Below are 20,087 nucleotides of genomic sequence, written 5' to 3'. Positions count from 1 at the left end.
AGAGGTGGTCGACAATGGCTAAAAGGCAGCTGTTGAAGAAGTAAAAGAAGTGATCAATAACCAGAGGATTGTAAGAAGTGGTCGATTATCTGTAGATATCTTCTTCTTTTCCATAAAGGGGTCACCCTGTATATCAAGTGTAAAACTCATCGGTTATCGCTTCATCTCCTCTTCTTCTTATTAAATTTCTACAGGGTGATACATATAAATTTTATATTGAGACTTTGATATTTTTTGTTAGTGTACGACATGTTTAGTATTGTTTAGTTATATAAAAAAAATCTGTCAAAAGTTATTTTTCCTCTTTCCTATTCTATAAGATTCAAGAGTAAAGATTAGGCTGGACTAGGCTAGGCTAGACAGATTTTCTTTATAAGACTAAGCATGTCGTACATCAACACCAAAACAAAAAAAAAGAAAGAAACAATCCAAGTCTACATACAAAATTTATTTTTATCACCCTATACAAATTTAATAAGAAGAAGAGGAGATGAAGCCATAAGCGATGAGTTTTACACTTGATATACAGGGTGACCACTTTATGGAAAAGAAGGAGATATCTACAGATAATTGACCACTTCTTACAATCCTCTGGTCATTGACTATCACTTCTTTTACTTCTCCAGCAGCTTCCTTTTAGCCATTGTCGATCACCTCTTAAAGGTACATACAATACATTATACAGGTAACAAATAAACAGATGTCAACTTTTCTTCGGAAAAGAAGAAGAGATCGATCTAGAGAAAAGCGATGAGTTTTTACAACCTTCTGGTTATTGTCAATCACTTCTTCGGGTAAGAAGAAAAGATCTAGAGATAAGCGATGAGTTCTTACAACCCTCTGGTCATTGTTGATCACTTCTTGTACTTCTTGTACACCCCCAAGGTCAAAGGAGGCTCTTCTGTCCATCAGCTTCGGAGACCCTGATGAACAGGTTACCAAACTGATCCAGTACCTCGCTTGTTTATTTTTTTAAGTCCTCAAATATTTGCTGCTTCTCTATCTAGTATCTGTACTCTATGATGCAGAAAGCTGGAGATGAGGATAATATGAAAGAGAAAACGACTCCATGCTCTGAAATTAGAGGTTTGGCGAAGGTCATAGTCATAATAAATCCAAGTGAGAAAGGGAAAGAGCAAGAGAGAGAGAGAGGGAGATGAAAAATGAAAGGATATCTAAAATTTTCTGGTTCAGTTAAAATGGTCCATGCATATGACATTAAAATGGGGGACGAAAGATTACAGAAAGCACCATGGAATTTGAAACCCACAGAAAAGAGGAAATGGATAAGACCGAAACTAGTTGGGGAACTAATATTACAAAGCCAATAAATGCGAGGAAATTGGATGAGGAAATGTGTAGGGATAAACAAACGTCGAGAAGGGGTCTAGAAAATGGATAAAAATATATTATGTTTATAATTTTTGCGTTTTGAAGACTACTTTCTGGTATAGAGTTATAGAGACCGTTGAAATCTTCTGACATCAAAACTTTACTATGTAGGTATATAAAAAACTACACCACAAGCCTTTTACAGCTAATATTAATTATAATTAGTAAGTTCAACTTACCTATAACTCGATAAAATGAGCAAAAAACTATCGTCAGAATGACGAACCAGGTGTTCCAATCGTGGTTCTTGTTGACAGTAGCTACTCCCAGGAACATGAATATGATGGTTTCGGAGGAACTGCTTAACATTTTCATGGTGTATTTGATGGTAGTATGAGACTTATGAGATATATTAGCTTCCACATAATTCTTCATTGTAATGCCACAAAAAGTTATTCTGAAATAAGCAGTAAATGATTGAGTCCGTTTCCGTTTCAAAGGGTTGTACAAATAAAATTCAAAGTTACAATCTATTTTATTTAGCGATAGGACGACCTGTTTCGGACACCTTAATTTGAATCGATGACTTTTCAAGGAATATAGGTAGTAGTTAAATAGACGCGTACTAAACGCTCATTTGTGCTATTGTGTCTTGAGGAGATAGTTGGGAAGCAAACTTAGTTTTTAAATTTCAGGAAAGATTAAGATAATGTTGCATTTATAAAGTTCTTCTTTCTCTTTTTTCTTGTATGTAGGCTTTAAAGCCTGTTTTTTCCTCAATATTAGCCCTCTTAAATTGTTTAAATTATCGCACCATGTTTTTTTTGGTCTGCCAATACTTCTTCGTCCATTTGGTGACTTATCTCGTGCTATTCGTACTATCCTATCCTCTGCCCTTCTACCAATATGTTCGTTCCATTCCTGTTTCCGTTTTGTCACCCATCCATTTGTCTTCTACATTGCATGGTCTTCTTATGTTTTCGCTTCTCTCCCTATCCAACAGACGTATCCCTGATATTCGTCGAAGTATTTTCATCTCTGTTGTTTCTAGTAGTCGTCTCGTTTTAGATGTCTCAGGTCTTGTCTCCGCCGTGTATGTCAATATAGGTCTAATTGCTGCTTTATAGATTCTTGCTTTTGTGTCTTGTCTTAAGTGTTTGTTCTTAAAGGTTGAGGCATTAAGAGATCCCGCTGATTTACCTGCTTTCAAGCTTTGTTGTCGTACTTCTTCGACATCTCCGTAACTAGTTATGTCTATTCCCAGATATCTAAACCTTGCTTCCTGATTTATTATTTCCCGATCAATTTCGATTTTACATCGCAGTGGGTATTTGGACGTTGCCATAAATTTGGTTTTTTTCTGCTATGATACATATAATATTATCATATTTTATTTCTTGGCTGCAAAATGCGGCGTCGTCTGCGTAACATAATATTTCCATTCCTTTGTTCCCCATTCTGTAACCATGACCTTTACGTACTGCTTGTTTTGTTCGTCCATTATTATATTAAAGAGCAGTGGGCTTAACGAGTTACTTTGTCTGACTCCGCTTTGTACTAGTATAAACTGTGTTAGTTTTCCATTTATCTTTGCCTGTATTCGATTATGCAAGTAGATGTTTTCGATGGTTTGTATAATATTGATTGGTATGTTTCTTCTATACAGTAGTTATAAGACGTCTTCGACTTGGATGCGATCGAAAGCCTTTGTCAAGTCTATAAAACACAGATATGCTGGTTTATTGTACTGATGGCCTTTTCTGTGATTTGTCTTAAGCTGGCCACTCACTTACGGATATCGAAGAGGCTATGGCATGCAGGCCAGGACTGAAGGTCGTTATTTGAGTAGTTAAGTTAATGAACTGCAGTTGAGACGCCACACACATGCAGTTTTGTGATTGAGCGTGCCAACGCCTTTACGAAAACTGCATGTATGTGATGATTTTGGCTTCAATTAACCGCCTGTCAGTCGCTCGGCCTCTTCGATATCCGTAAGTGAGTGGCCAGCATTAGTACAAATACGGCGTCTACGCAGGATCTTCCGGATCTGAATCCTTTTTGTTCATCTGATAAAGCTGTTAGTTTATTGATTTTGTTGGTTAGGACTTTTGTGGTAAGCTAAGTGCGGTGTTCAGTAGATTTATACATACCTCTATAATTGTTGGGGTGTTTTTGTCTTCTTTAGTGAACATTTATAAAGTTATTTTTATTTATTATAGAGGTATATTTAAGAGATAAAATATGTGTTATTTATTTATTTATTTATTTATTTATTAAAAAATATTTGTTAAATGGTCGTTATGTAATATGGGTCACCAAATAGAATAGAAATATTCTAGATATGGATAGTATCCAAGGTGTTTTAGTAAAGAAATACAATTGAGTGAATCCACTTGTTTTTATATTTTGTGAAAAAACAGAATTGTGAGGTGATATGGATGACGAAGTTAATGAATTAAATAAAAGTTACGACATTGTAATGACTGGAACATGTCCATCGACAAGAAGATATAAACAACAAAGGAAATATGACAATGGAAGCCGATCTTCTTCTTAACGTGGCCTATCAAGTCCCCTTGACGTTGGCGATTAACATGGCGAAACTGTCTCTGTCTCGAGCTATTTTAAATAGTTGTTCTGCTTTATTTATTCCTGTCCACTCCCGGATATTCTTCAACCAAGAGACCTGCTTTCTACCAATTCCTCTGCGTCCTTCGATTTTACCCATCATAATAAGTTGAAGAATATTATACCGGTCTCCCCTTACTACGTATCCAAAATAGGCCATCTTTCTATTTGATGTTATCAAGCAGCTCGCGGGCAGCATTTGCTCTCTAAGGACTGCCACATTTGTCAGCATAGCCGTCCATGGTATTTTCAGTGTACGTCTGTGCAGCCACATTTCAAAGGCCTCCAAACGATTAATGGTGGATATTTTTAATGTCCATGCTTCGACACCATACAAGAGGACTGACCAAATGTAACATTTAATCATGCGCTTTCGAAGTTGAAATTGCAAGTTATTATTACAGAAGAATGACCTTATTTTTAAAAATTTCGTGCAAGCTATCTCGATTCTACATTTTATCTCTTTATATGGATCTAGTTGTTCAGTAATATGGTAACCAAGCTCTTTAAAACTGGGTACTCTTTGAATTATATGACCATAAACATATAACCGTGAATCTTGATGGGCCAAACGGCTAAATACCATTTATTTTGTTTTTGAACAGTTTATGTTTAGGCCAAACTCTCTTCCCACTGTGTCAGTGGCATTTAAAAGGTGTTGTAGTCCATTCATATCATCATTTAAAATAACTGTATCGTCTGCATATCTGATTGTATTTATCAGAATTCCATTACCTTTCACACCCCATTCCAAATTATGCAGCGGTTCCTTAAATATTCTATCTGACTATAAATTGAATAACAGTGGGGACAGTATACAACCCTGTCTGACACCTCTTTGTATTTTGCATATTTCTGTTGATTTTCCATTTATGCAAGCTGTCGCTGTTTGACGACAGTATAATTTTTCCATGATTCGTACATCTTGACTATTAACTCCTTTATCCTTTAATATTTTAATTAATTTGTGATGTTGTACTCGATCAAAGGCCTTCTCATAGTCAATAAATACAGCAAAGACGTCTTTTCTTTGATCTTGGCATTTCTGAAATAATACATTTAGTGCAAAGAGTGCGTCCCGGGTTCCCAGTCCATTTCTGAAGCCAAATTGTGTTTCATCCTGGTCTTCTTCATATCTCTGATTCTACTGTGGATGATACGTAGAAAGATTTTCAAAGTGTGGCTCATAAGGCCGATAGGAAGACGATAGGAGGACAACGAGATGGTGAGATGAAGTGGAAGACGACCTGAAAATTGTGAATGTAAGACAATGGAAGAGTAGGGCACAATAGAGGTCTGAAGACCCATCCAGGGTTATGATGCAAAAAGAAGAAAAAGGAGAGATCATATAGATACACTAGAAAGAGGTACAAACGAGCATAATCGTAGAAAAAAGGGGTCATACACAACAAGACACTACCTATACAAACTTAAAGTTTAAATGTTGAAATGATTGCACTACATACATCTGATAGCTTGTGTGTAATAGGGAGAAATACATCCTCAAGACGCATCCCACTTTTCCATATGTAACGATTGTGTATACCACTTAGACAGCACTATAGGATAAATAAGCGTTTAGGCGTGTCTATTTAACTATGTTTCTTAAACCGGCATCATTTCTTGCCAGATATGTGAAGATGCACAGTAAATTTTAGTGCGCGAAACTGGTCGTCCTATGCTTGAATAAAATAGATTGTAAGTATAGGCCGTCTGCACATGAATCGACGCTCGAAGTACTCGACTCGATTCCAGTCGCGTAGATCTCTCCCCGCCACTCAAGTTCCTTCGTTGTGGCTTTGAGCTCAGTAGCCGGAGCGGTTAGAATCGCAAATCTCCTCGTCTTGTGCGACTCTCGTCCCTTGCAATCTGTAGCGCACGAGAAAGATCGAGTGAGACGCACGTTTACAGTCATGGAGGAAAGTTTATTTTATTTAAAAGAAAAGAAAAGATGGTTCAGATTTGATTACAGTACACTAACTTAAAAACTGGTTCAGCCACGGCACACTTGGGTAAATAATCTCTATAATGATAGTGAGTATAATCAAATTTCACGGCACACCTACAGGTACTTCAGGGACTTGGGAACCTCTGCTCTACTATGTGCTTAGACGTATTTCGGAATAGCCGTTTCCTCATCGGAGCACCTGGGTAGAGGCACTGAACTGCATCATTTTAGGGTAATTATCAAAATAATTACCAAAGATGCTACTAGCACCATCTATGAATCTAAAGTCAAATAAGTCAGGAAATAAAATTCGAAATTATTTATCCTCTGAGCTTTTTAAGTTGGAAAAATAAAGCATAACAGAGCAGGGGCGGCCCGTCGGGGTAGGCAAGGTAGGCGCCGCCTAACCTCTTCAAATGTACAATAATAAATTAATATAAACTACTTATTTCAAAATTGTAATTTATAAATTTTAACACAATACCTAAGTAACTAAAATAAAAAAGCTACTTATTAATTTCTCTCCGAAGTTGTAATAATTATTGTACGCTCCCCGTAGTAGTGTACTCACCCTACCCTATGATGGCTCTACCCTATAATAATAGTCAGGCACGTTTCAAATGCGCCGACCTAAGAACAGAACAGAATGGTACGCGTTTCTCACTCTTTCACCCGTTTCTCACTCTCACTAAGCACAGCGCTTTAACTGTGGCTTGTCTGGCCGTGAATTATTTGGGGTTAGGCTAGATCTTTTTGCGCCTGGTTGTCCCAAGCTGCATCTCGGGTTAGCCAATTGAATGTTTTAGGATCCTGACTACAAATACTGAAAAAACTAAAAGTGCGAATTTTGTCATGAAATTTGGTACGTGGGGTTAGAATACTATTTGAAACAACTTTTCCAAATAACTTTTTCAGATAGCACTAACGCGAAGCAAAATATCGAATATTCGCCATGTTTGTGGATTCGCAGTAGGCCGCGTTTAAAATTTAAATTTGAGTTGACCATCTTAAAAAATGTGAACCAGCACACTGCTTCACTGTAAAATTTCAAATCTGTATTTATTTTGATAGCCGCAATATATCTAGGGGTTTCTTCATCTTAAATGCAACACACTGTGTATCTCGTTATACATATGAGTATACAGTGATGAGCGCACTAATAACCGGCAAAATAACGCAAAAGATGGAATACATAATTAAGTTGTGAGATAAAAAGAGATGAACCTAGTGGAGTTGTTAAATTTAGTGATAGTAACTTATAGATTGACATTATACGCTCTGAGCTTCGCTGGTGTCGCTCCTAGCGGTTACTAATTCAACTTTTACCGGTAATTTTTAAATTTATTATTTAATTGTTATCGATTAATATTTACAACGCAAAAAAGTAATTAAATTGTAATCGATTTTTTTAAGATTTTTCTAACCATTTTGACGTTCTATTGATAAAATATCAATTTCTTACTTCGGATACTTTGACAATAATCGTGTAGATGGCGCTAAGATTATAATAGATTATTTATAATTAGATATTACGGAACATTAAAAAAACTTAAATTCAGTATTTAAAACGTAAGTATATTTAAGGTAAAAATATATACCACAGCTTTGACCAACTAATATTGTTTATAATTAATGTTTTTAATTTTAATTTTAAATTAATCACTTTGACATTTATGTCAAATTTCCGGTAAACGTTTACAAACTTGTCACTACTGGCGTTCGCGAATTTGTAAATATCCCCTGTACGTACGAGCTCACAGCGTATACAGTGATGAGCGCACTAATAACCGGCAAAATAACGCAAAAGATGGAATACATAATTAAGTTGTGAGATAAAAAGAGATGAACCTAGTGGAGTTGTTAAATTTAGTGATAGTAACTTATAGATTGACATTATACTGATTGTTTTCCACCTTTAGACGTATCGGACGAATAGGGCTTTTCGTTCACAGTCATTTGTTTCGAGCTTCTGTCATGTGTCACATAATATTAATATATCTACGTCATACGTTATTGGTAATAACAATGATAGAAACCAAAGACGTATGGCGTAGATATATTAATATTATATGACACATGACAGAAGCTCGAAACAAATGACAATCGATGAAAAGCCCTATTTGAGAAGTGCCACTGTCAAGTGACAGTTTTAGTTGACATACTCCTCTGATACGTCTAAAGATGGGAAACAATCAGTATAATAATGTCAATTTATATGTTACTATCGCTAAATGTAACAACTCTACTAGTTTTATTTCTTTTTATCTTACAGTTTAATATGTCTTCCATCTTTTGCGCTATTTTGCCGGTTATTAGCACTCTCATCACTGTATAATATTATATAGAGTATTGGGACCGTGCAAGTTCGGCAAAGCGACCTCTATTTCTACGCTCTGTACTTTTATTCGCACTTTTAGTTATATTGGCCAATTATATTAGTCCTGGTTGCTGGATAATTGTCAAGACCATAGTCCAAAAAATAATAAGAAGAAAAAATAAGATGCAGGTTATGTTTAACAAACGTAAACAATTGTATGTAGTAAATAAAATCAGTTATTAAAATGCAGTACTGCAAGCAAAATACAATTAAATAAATTTACCTTTATATAAAAATTGCATATCATATCAATATTGTGGAGCAATATATAATTTTTCTGCGTCAATGACAGAAGGTATGAAATATACGTCAATTTGACAATTTCAATTGACAATATGAATTATTTAAGATAGTTGCAATATTTCTCCGCGACTCGCGCACGGTCGTTTCTCGTTTCCCTTTCCAAGTACTTGCACACCGCGAATAGTAGAGTATAGAGTATATATAAAGGTATATGTGTCGCCTACCCGCATACTGAGGTCACGAGCCGCCACTGTAACAGAATGGCGAAATACTCGACAAGGTAAATCTAAAATTGCATTTCACGTCCTGTCATTCATCATGATAATAATTTTAGCGAACTATTTCCTTTAATATCCACCAAAGGTGAATAAAGTATAAACTAAAAGAAAAGATGGTTCAGATTTTATTACAGTACAGAGCCTCTACTCTACTATGTGCTTATACGTATTTCGGAATAACCGTTTCCTCATCGGAGCACCTGGGTAGAGGCACTGAACTGCAATAAAATCCTTTCGGGGTAATTATCAAAATAATTACCAAAGATGCTACTAGCACCATCTATGAATCGAAAGTCAAATACTTTGACTTGTTGGACTTTCGATTCACAGATGGTGCTAGTAGCATCTTCGGTAATTATTTTGATAATTACTGCGAAAGATGAAAGGATTTGATTGCAGTTCAGTGTCTCTACCCAGGTGCTCCGATGAGGAAACGGTTATTCCGAAATACGTATAAGCACATGGTAGAGGCTCTGTACTGTAATCAAATCTGAACCATCTTTTCTTTTCTTTTAGTTTATACTTTATTCACTTTTGTGGATATTAAAGGAGATAATTCGCTAAAATTAATATTAATAAAGTAATGACATTACCTGAAATACAATTTTAGATTATCCTTGTCGAGTATTTCGCCACTCTGTTACGCTTTATTTTTCCAACTTAAAAAGCTCAGAGGATAAATAATTTCGAATTTTATTTTCTGACTTATTTGACTTTCGATTTATTTTATTTGTTTTATTCGTTTTTTTTTTCGATTTTAGTTTTTTTTTAAGATCGGTGAATGTTATGTCCGTTGATTGTAGTGCTAGTAGCTTTGTGGAAACATATTGCTTGTAATATAAAATTCTGAAAACATTGGACTTTTGTTTCTAGGTGTTTATTATAAAATTCGTTGGGAAGTAGAAAAATACTCTCAATTGTATACTGCTCATTATATACAAATTATACTAAAAATGTAACAATACCATACTTTTTGCAGATCAAAATAATCGTTTTGGTTGATATATAAAAAATGCGTTCTTCCTGGTTGGAAGATGTGAGCAAACTGAATCGACTAGTGTGCGGAGAGCAATCGCTTGTGCCGCAGGGTTCGTACAAGACGAGCAAGACGCGCGAACTTCGAGACGTGTATTCGATCGACCCATGTGCAGACGGCCTTTATTTTACTTCTACAACCTTTTGGTAGTGTTTACTGTTCGAATCATACTTACGCCAAAATTCCGGACATATGAAATATCTCGGCGTTTAAATATGCTAAATAGGCCATAACAAATATAAAAATAGGTTCTATAACACGCACTTCATTCGTAAACTTAGTCACTATGGAGGTGGCGATGCCCCAAATCACCCCGATGACCGTCCCGCCGATGGCGACCACCCAAAAGTTCAGGAATCCCGAAATCATGTCGACGTACAGGATATTCTTGAGCCCCATCTCCGTGTAGGACTCGAAGAGGTGGTACAGGACCACCGTCACAGCATCGTTGAGAAGCGATTCGCCAAACACAACTATGTACAAAATCTCGTTAACTTGAATTTCTTCGAATACTGCTAGAACTGCTACTGGATCGACTGCGGAGATCAGTGAGCCGAACAGGAACATGTCTAGCAGGGGAGTATCACAGGAAAACAGACCTGTCAGTCCGACCGCCCACAAGGAAGCACCTGCAACATGAAAATAATTATTTAGGACACAAGTACTATAGTGTGTTTTTAAACCAAGAGAGTAGGGTAAAGCGGGGGAATTACGGCCAGTGGGGTAATCCCGGCCGGCAACTATTCCGAGTCTAACCGTATATAACCGAGCGGCGTGTTCATTGCTAGCTTGGTTTTAAAATTTTAAACACAACAGACGCAGTCTTCAGCTTAATCCCGACTTGTGTGTACGTACCGATCGTTATCGTGAATAAACGTGTTTTGCTCGTGTCGTTATAAGGAACTGGCATTGTCAAACGTAAGTATTGACGATTTGGTTACTAGCAATTGATGAACTAATACGTAAATTCATAGATTACTAAGTATATTTCAATAATTGTAATATATTTTGTACGTATAGTTATGAGAAAAAATACCAGCACAAATAAATTACCTTATGTCATTTTGGGGTTATACCGGCCACAGTAAATGGGGTAATACCGGCCACATGGGCTGTGGCCGGTATTTCCCCACATTATAGAAAATGTCACAACTATTAGGTAATCTACTTTTTTTTTATTTGCAGATGCCACGGCACTATAAAAGAAAAACGGAAAAAGCTTCCTGGTCGAAGGATCATTTGCAAGAAGCACAACGTGCTATCCAAAATGGTGTGTCCGTGAGACAAGCAGCAGTGAGATTTGGGATACCAAGATCAACTATACAAGACCGAATGAAGAATGACGCCGTTAATTCTGGACCTTCATTGGGACGTAAGCCAGTCTTTTCAAAAGAAGCCGAGATTGAACTGGCCAACCAAATTAAAAAGCTGGCTAAACATTTTTATGGCTTAACACCCATTCAAGTTAGGAGATGTGCATATGACTATGCACAATCCAACAATATCAGTGTCCCATTCAATAAAGAAAAACAATTGGCTGGCAAGGACTGGGCCGCTGGATTCACGTCTAGACACAATATTACCTTAAGAAAACCCGAAGGGACTAGTATTAACTGAATTAAGGCATTTAATCGTCAAGAGGTAACAATTTTTTTCGATAATTTATCTAAACTCATGGAAAAATTTAACTTTCCACCTAATAAAATATACAATTGTGACGAAACTGGCGTTACCACGGTGCAGCGCCCAGCAAAAATATTCACAGAACGAGGGCAGAAACGGGTCGGTTTCGTCACACGCTGGGAGCGGGGAAAACACTACTGCAATGTGTGCTTTCAATGCTTCGGGTACTTACATTCCACCCATGTTCATATTTGCTCGCCAAAGGATGGCAGTACATCTTCAGCGAAATGGTCCTCCAGGTGCCATCTACGGTTGCTCAAAAAATGGATGGATCACAGAAGATCTATTTATTATGTGGCTAAGACATTTCCAGTTATTCATAAAATGTTCCAATGAAGATCCCGTTCTTTTGATTATGGATAATCATGTTACTCACTGCACATTATCAGCGTACAATTTTTGCAAAGAAAATGGGATTATAGCTTTGACAATTCCTCCACACTCATCCCACCGCCTTCAGCCCTTGGATGTGATCTTCTATGCACCCTTGAAAGCAGCTTTTAATTCGGAATGTTCCAAATTCTTGACGAGTCATCCTGGGGAAAAATTAATCCTGGGGATATTGCTGAGTTATTTAACATGGCGTTCAGTAGAGTAGCTACCCCGGAAAAGGCCATTAAAGGCTTTAAAGTGAGAGGATTATTTCCCTTCAACCCCGATGTATTTTCCAACGAAGACTTTGCTCCCGCAGAAGCCCTACAGCTTGAATTTGTTGAGCCAACATGTGAGCCTCAAAAAGAAAATGAGGCTAGAACTCCTGAGAAACAGATAGTTAGGGATGAAAGTCAGGAACTGGTCAGAAGTTTTACTTTTAACGACATCATTCCTATTCCGTCTTGCTCAAATGCAAATCCAAAACCAAATTCTTCGTTCTGCCTCCATATTTAAAATGTAGAACCTACTGGCAATTTAATTTATATGTTTGTCCCTTGTTCAGTGTGTAGTTAGTTGTTAATTTAAGTTTGCCACCAAAATGATCTATAATAATTAAATGACATTCGAGGATACCTTCTTTTTATTGACGAAATGCCCCTGAGGATGCTCTTGTGAGCGAAAGTATACTTGGGCAAGATTTAATTAAATTCAGTGCTCGATATCTGCCTTTTGACTTTAAAAAAAGGTTTATTTGCGATTTTTGTATGTGAAGACGGCTGGCATTACCGCGCCAAGCTGGGTAATACCGGCCACGGACACTTTTTATAAAATAATTTTTTGAAAATATGTGTTACACATTAAAAAATATTTTTCATTAAAATTACATTGAGAAATATGTGTTCTTATTATTTCTTCATTTTCCCTGTTATAACTCACATAAATAACTAACAACTTGATATTATGCTTAGGGGGCCGCCATTCCCCCGCTTTACCCTAATTCAAATTTCCCGAGCCATAAAGCTTGTTTGTAATTGGTCCAACCTCAGGTAACTTTACTCCACAGTTATTAAATTTTGACACTAATGACATTTATAAAATTTTGGCATTTCATAGGTTAATTAATAGTAGGGGAGCGAAGTATGCTAAATGTGCAGTCACTCGAGAGCTTTGGGGACCTATTGGGCTGTGAAGAGTAGGTCCTAAAACCAAAAAAAGTTAATAAAGTTTTCCATTCTAGTGGGGACTTTCCATTTTTAATTTAATTTCCAACAATCGTTTTTTCCGATTATAGCGCCATCTATCCATAATTTGAAAAAATGTTTCGAATAAAAGTTGCTTTTTTTACGTAAAGAATCCAAATCTGGAATCTGGAATCCTAACCCCCCACCCCACCTCCGTGGAGTGGTACCATTATGTTTGGTACCATTCGATAGATTTTTCAAAAATATTGATTAAGTGTATTTTGCAGTTTTTCGATCTAATGTTTATTTTGCGAAATATCGCAGGATTTGTATTTAAAATTTTAAATTTATCCCCCACCCCTCTCCGTGGGGGGTCATGTTTGGTATCATTCGATAGATTTTTGAAAAATATTGAAAACGTATTTTTAGTTTTTCGATCTAACATTCCTTTCGCGAATTATTCGCTTTTTTTGTGAAACTTTTTAACTCGCCCATTTCCTGACGCCCCGCTCAAATCGTCAGATTTTTGAAATATACACTGTTTTGCGTGTCTTTAACTTACCTTATCTTAATCTGACAATTTCGAGTATTTTTAAGGATATTTTTTTTTTCGGGCCCCCCTTCTATGTTATGAGCTAATATATGGTAGAGGTACATCTGCAGGGCACCAGGTTTCTCCCCATATGATAATCTGACGCGCTCGAGTAACTGTAAAAATCCCCGCTTAGGCTCTCCTACCATAAGGTATATCAGCGATTCCTTTAATTTTTAGATTTTTAGTCTGTTTTTATGTAAAAAACACTTGTTTCTTGAAGTCTTTAGCGACGTATTAGTATAATATAGTATTTATGGATTACCGTCAAAGGCCGATATGATCAACCAAAAAAGAAGATGTATTTGGTGATATTTCTAGTGACTTTCTTGGGTGTGAATCTATTTTTAGTTTACTCCTCTTGGTTTAAAAGCAAAGCTTAGATTCAAATAAATCAATTAATTAATCGATAAAGCATTAAATCGATTAATTAATAAATAAATGAACACTTTTGTTGTTCAATGTCCAATCTCTGAGTTGTAGATTCTAGACCTCAAAATATGATTCTTCCCAACATACCGTAAACTTGGTGAGAATAGTACAGTCACATCATTTTTGATTCCAGTGCTACCTGTCGATCTCTGTTGTAGCTAGTAGATTTATTCGGGTAGCTCATAGATCTCACACAAATGACAATAGTAGTCTCTCTAATACTACTGGCCATTTTTCTTCAAATTGTATTAGGGCTTCCTCTCATGTTTAAACATATTTTTTCTACTATTCTTCTCCTGAATAGACCTTCTTTCTCATCTTTTAGCAGCCACCACTTAATTTTTTGTGGTCCTCTCTAACCTCTCTAACTATTACCTTGAAGTCCTTGCATTCACGTATGTCTTCTTTCCTTATCATGAAGTAGTCTATTTGGGATTGATGTTGTCCACTTTTGTAGGTAATAAGTTGAGTTTCTCTCTTTTTAAAAAATGTGTTAACAATCGCCATATCCAATGCTGTTGCTAATTCAAGCATGTCATCTCCAGCTTCATTTCTAGTTCCAAAGCCTAATCCCTCATGTATTGCTTCGTATCCTGCCTTGGCTTGGCCCACATGTGCATTGAAATCACCTCCTGTTATAACTTTCTCCTCTGACGGAATATCACTCAGGACGTCTCCTAACTGGTCATAGAAAGCTCTTCTTTCATTCTCACCCAGACCTGTTTGAGGAGCATACACACACACACAACATTCAATACCTCTTCATCAATTACAAATTTCACTGACATCATTTTATCACTAGTTCTTTCAACTTCCACTACGTTATCTTTCATTTCACTATCAGCAATTATACCAATTCCATTTCTAGTGTTACTACTCCCTGCATACCACAATTTGTAACCTTCACCTTGTTCTTCCGCCCTTTGACCTTTCCACCTAGTTTCTTGAATGCAAACAATTTGAACTCTCCTTCGTTTGAGCGCATCCACTAACTCCAGACTCTTACCTGTAAGACTACGAAGATTCCACGACCCTATCCTGATTTTTCTAACCAGCAATGGTGTTCCCCCTGAGTTAGTCCTCACCCGGAGATCCGAACGGAGGCTCATTTTATTTCCGGTGTATTTTACCTCAGGAGATGCCATCATTTCAGTATGAGTTTTTATATCTTTGGAGAAGGTCTTTTCATTTTTATGGCCTGAAAAGATTTTATTTGGATATTTGATGCCTGAATGCCTTTTCTATCAGCACCATACCCTGCCCTGCACGTTTAGCCAATACACCACCAATGCAACCAAAATGCACACCTATCCGTTTCGGATATTCGCGAATATCATGTCATGACAATCTGTACTTTGCACACTGCTGCTCTAAAAAGATTTGTGGTGGTTTAGTTGAACCACGTACGTAGATTTTTCAGCCAGGAAATCCTTCGCCTTCCTGGTCCGCGCTTCCCTTCTACTTTTCCTTGCAAGACTACTTCAAATTGGTACACACTAGAACAATTTATAGCTCTCCTCCCCACGACTTAAAATTTTTTTCTTAGCTTGAATCGAAAGCTCAGATGATGAAGCAGTATTGTGTGAAAAGTTCAGTTTTCTAGATGAAATAGCACGTTACTAATGAAACGTTACTAACTAAAATGTCAAAATGTATACCATCCTCACTGCGGTTTTCAGTACCATATACAAATATTGCTAGATTTTGCACGACGGGGCACCACCAAATTATTCTTTAGAAGTTCATCAATGCTGAAATCAACAGTTTTCGTATCGATGTATTGGTCGTGGCCAAGTGAGTTTGCTTGGCCACCAAGGAGTCCTTTTTTCAATCCTTTGGATTTTTCAATTTGGTTGCAAATGAAGGTATTAGGGTACAGGAAAATAATTAATTGTCTTTTAGAATTACAGCAGAAAATAGAAGAAGCCGCAAATGTGATTAAAAATAATACAAAATAGTTATTTGATATTAAGGGATATTTACAAAATCGGAGTTTAAAGTTTATTAAAGTAAATGTGGGGCATTTTGAACATTTGCTTTAGAGTTTTTTGTTATTTTTTCATTATTTATGTAAATTTTTTTTAGTTACACATTTAGAGAATAAAGAATAACATTTTTTATTGTAAAATTAAAATTTATTTGACTTTTAGAATAAAAAAACTCGATAATCGATCGAATTACATGAATCAAACACCAGTAATGTTTTTGTAGAATTTGACGCTTCTTCATATTTTTCAATTAGTTTACCCATAGTTTACCCAACAAAAAATTGCTTTGATTTACTAAACACAACCAAATGTAACTAGCGCCCTTTATTAGCCATGCTAAATTAGAGTCTAATTTAGCAATCCTCATGCCAAAAAACGTAAAATTGTCAATTTTTAACAAGAAATTCTGAAAACATACAAAATTATTCCGAAAATTCAAATTCATATTTAAACTTTAAAATACCCGGTAATTGGAAACTAGCAATATCTGTATAATAGACGAGCAGCACACCCCCAAAAACGCTTATATCTCGAGATACTGACCACGTTGTGGTGAATGGCTAATTTTGAACATATTTTATGATTTGATGGTTCTGAAAATGAAAATGAGGTTTATTTTGAATTTTATGTGGGAGAACATTGTCAAAATTGTAATTTTACCCTAAAAATAAAAATAAAATCACGTTTTTTGCGTTTAACTCGCTACAACTCTTCTATTTTAATATTTTTTTCTGAAATTTTTACAGTATATATTTCTCACCTTTCTGAAGACAATGGGACCTGTTTCAAGCTTTCAGACTTCTACTCTAATAAAAATTATGAATTTTCTAAAGTAAAAGGTGTAGATTCCTGAATTGCAAAGGTTAATCGCAAAAGTTGAGTGACGAAATTTGAAATTTAGCGTTGTAATCACGTTTGTGTTAAAACATAGAATACAGAAAATATTTCTGGAAAGTTTTAGATCAAAATGTTTTCAAAATAAAAATTTTAATCACGAAAATTATGACCAACGTTAGTCATTCAGCACACCGTGGTCAGTGCCTGGTAATTTTGGGGAGCGTGCCGCTGGCCTATAAGCCATGTTGGGCAGAATAGTCATATTTTGAGGTCTAGAATCTACAACACAGAGATTTGACATTCTTAATGAATCACCCTGTATATAAAGTGTGTAAATCGATTAACAGCTTCGCTGAGCACGTCATGTTAAAAGGGTTCACTTTGCATGTTTGTTCATCAGGTTTTTTTTTAATTGCTCGTTGGCTTCCCTGGGGCAAGATAAATATTTTACAAAACAAATCCCGATTTGTTTTCCTGTTATGTGCAAATTTATGATGTGTATTTAAAAGCTTTAAAAACATTTTAATACCTGAAAAATAATTATTTAGGAATGCAAATTTTTTCGCAAATTAAGTATATGAGAGCTACGGAAAATGTTACAGCAGATGTAGATGGGATGTAGACAACAGCATATTCCAGGAATGTTCAGTTAGTCAAAATAACTAATGATAACATGATAGAAAATCCATAAAATCCCAGTAGCTACAGATCTATTCCCTCTTATCTCATTTTTCCAAACTATACGAGAGGTATAAATATACTGATCCTAGTCACAATAGAAGAAACAAAAGGTTAACAAGCACCTTCTTCCACAACAAGGAGGAATAAAACACGACAAAACTTCCAAGAGCTGGCACTAACATAATACATTAAAGAGCTGGGACGCTCTAAAAGTGTTGCAAAAGAAACTTGGTCCATAATAAACGATCTTCGAAATAAAACCCACACTTCTCAAACGTTTTCCCTTCCAGACCCTGAAAATCTAAATTAATACTTTCTTAATGTGAGTAAAAATATTACTTCAACTCTTTTGCCTATTTCCTATCTCCCTAGTTCAAGAAAGGTCTCGAATTTATTCTTTACAAAACCAGTTGATAAATCTGAACTGATCCTAACAATCAATAGTATTAAAAGCAAATATTCCTGTAGTACTGATGGTATATCGATAAATTTTTTTTCAAATCTCCCAGAAAATGTGTTGGAAGTCCTCATTTCACTAATTAATGATTCTTTTGAGTAAGGTAAATTTCCAGAGGGCCTAAAGACAGCCATCATTATTCCTCTTCATAAGGGTGGTGAAAGATCTAATACCTACCTGCAATTATAGACCTGCACTACTACCGGTACACTACTACCGGTACTTTCCAAAATTATTGAGAAACTCATAAAAGCCCGACTTATGTCCTTTCTCGTTGAAAACAACATTTTATCACAAAATCAGTTCGGCTTTTTAAATAATAAATGTACCATTGATGCCATGTTTTCTGTACTACATGACGTTTACCAAGCACTGAATACTGAACAATAATCTTCACACTGCCACCGTTTTTTGTGACTACGCCAAAGCTTTTGATTGTGTAAATTGGTTCCAATCTTACTTAGATGATAGGAAACAACTGGTTCGAGCAAATGATACAGACTGTAGTCTCAAAAACATTGTATGTGGGGTACCTCAAGGTTCAGTATTGGGTTCTCTACTTTTCTTATCATTATTAATGACATGAAAAAATCTTTCTTTTTGCTGATGATACCAGTATCACTTGGAGCAACTCAAATATTGCAACACTTCATGCTACTATAACTTCTGATCTACTTACAATAAAAACCTGGTCCGACTCTAATTTGCTCTCGTTTAACGTAGATAAAACAGTAGCAATATCTTATAAAGGAGCTCTTCAACCCTTACTTCTTAATGACAGCCAGATCAGTACCGTTGATTCTGTAAAATTTCTTGGTATTTTTTTATACAGCAACCTTAAATGGTCCCTTCATATCGATGTGTTAAGGAAGAAATTATCTTCAGCTTGCTATGGCTATAAGATCTGTTTCGAAGGAACTTAATTTAGTATCTTCCAAAATAACATATTTTTCTTTGTTCGAGTCGCATCTTCGATATGGTCTTCCTTTTTGGGGTTCTGGTACAGTTGCCCAATCCGATGTTATTTTCAAATTACAAAAAAGAGCATTACGATATCTGTTTGGCCTCAGAAGAATAACACATTGCAGAAGCTACTTCAAAGATCACAGGATTTTAACTCTTCCTTCTTTATATATTTTAAAAAGTGTTTGCTTAATTCGTAAACATCTACATGTCTTTCCAGCAAGACCGAATCATGACTATTTCACGAGAAATCCTACCTTTGACGTCTATTTACCGACCCCGTCCTCTGAGAAATCCTCCCTTGGTAAAGAAATCTATATTATATTCCGCAAAAAAACTGTACAACTATCTCCCTCTACAACTTAAATCTGCAACATCTTTCTCTAAATTCCGTAAAATGACAAAAGCCTACCTATCTGAAAGACCATATTATTCAGTAGAAGAATTACTTAATCAATAACTAAGAAATTACAGTACCCTTTGTACAAATAGTTAATAGTACTAATAATAGCTAATAGTACTAATAAACTTATTAGTTACTGAGGTAGACTATGCAATCTGAAATATATTTAAATTTTTAAATTTTGCAATTGATTTTTTCTGTTTACTTCATTATTATTATATTTTTTTATTTAATTGACGATTTATGTAATTTTAGTAAATAATTGTATTGTTATTGTTTTGTTTTTGTGACTTTTCAGAAGCTTTGTCGATAAAATTGTACAATTTTTCATGACAATAAATTTCTAATTCTAATTCTAATTCCAATTCTAAGAGGGTTTCGAAAAAAAATTATGAGGCTGCTTTGGAACAAAGACATCACAAATTAATCAATGACCACCATCTAGTTAGGATCGTACATTCGTCATGCTGGAGGGCAAAGTAAGTAGGTGAAGTGTTTAAAAGAACAATATTGCATTGCTTTCCATATAAAACATTTCCTTTATTAATTATTGATCCGCTCTTCTTTGCAAATGTCCAAACCATATCAATAAGTTTCAGTCAAGTTTTCTTGCTATAGGTATATTACATTAACTAGAAATCTTGCTGGATACA

The 20,087-nt window shown here is 35.7% G+C and overlaps 2 protein-coding genes across 12 annotated transcripts in view; one reads left to right on the top strand and one right to left on the bottom strand.

The window, feature by feature from the left end:
- Nucleotides 1-20,087, top strand: part of LOC114327965 (histone acetyltransferase KAT8) — a 345,297-nt gene that overhangs the window by 121,600 nt on the left and 203,610 nt on the right. The window lies entirely within an intron of this gene.
- The window catches only part of LOC114327962 (probable Na(+)/H(+) antiporter nhx-9), a 238,461-nt gene that overhangs the window by 144,904 nt on the left and 73,470 nt on the right, over nt 1-20,087 (bottom strand). For all 11 annotated transcript variants that reach the window (XM_050643634.1, XM_050643635.1, XM_050643636.1 and 8 more), the window contains exons 3-4: nt 10,018-10,471; nt 1,572-1,789 (exon numbers count right to left, since the gene is read on the bottom strand). In XM_050643634.1, the coding sequence (XP_050499591.1) occupies nt 1,572-1,789; nt 10,018-10,471 (672 nt within the window). The remainder of the gene's footprint in view (nt 1-1,571; nt 1,790-10,017; nt 10,472-20,087) is intronic.

The sequence above is a fragment of the Diabrotica virgifera genome, chromosome 2 (assembly GCF_917563875.1).
Source record: "Diabrotica virgifera virgifera chromosome 2, PGI_DIABVI_V3a".
Taxonomy (NCBI): domain Eukaryota; kingdom Metazoa; phylum Arthropoda; class Insecta; order Coleoptera; family Chrysomelidae; genus Diabrotica; species Diabrotica virgifera.
The sequence above is the reverse complement of the archived record's forward strand: the minus strand, read 5'-3'. Positions and strand labels throughout refer to the sequence as shown.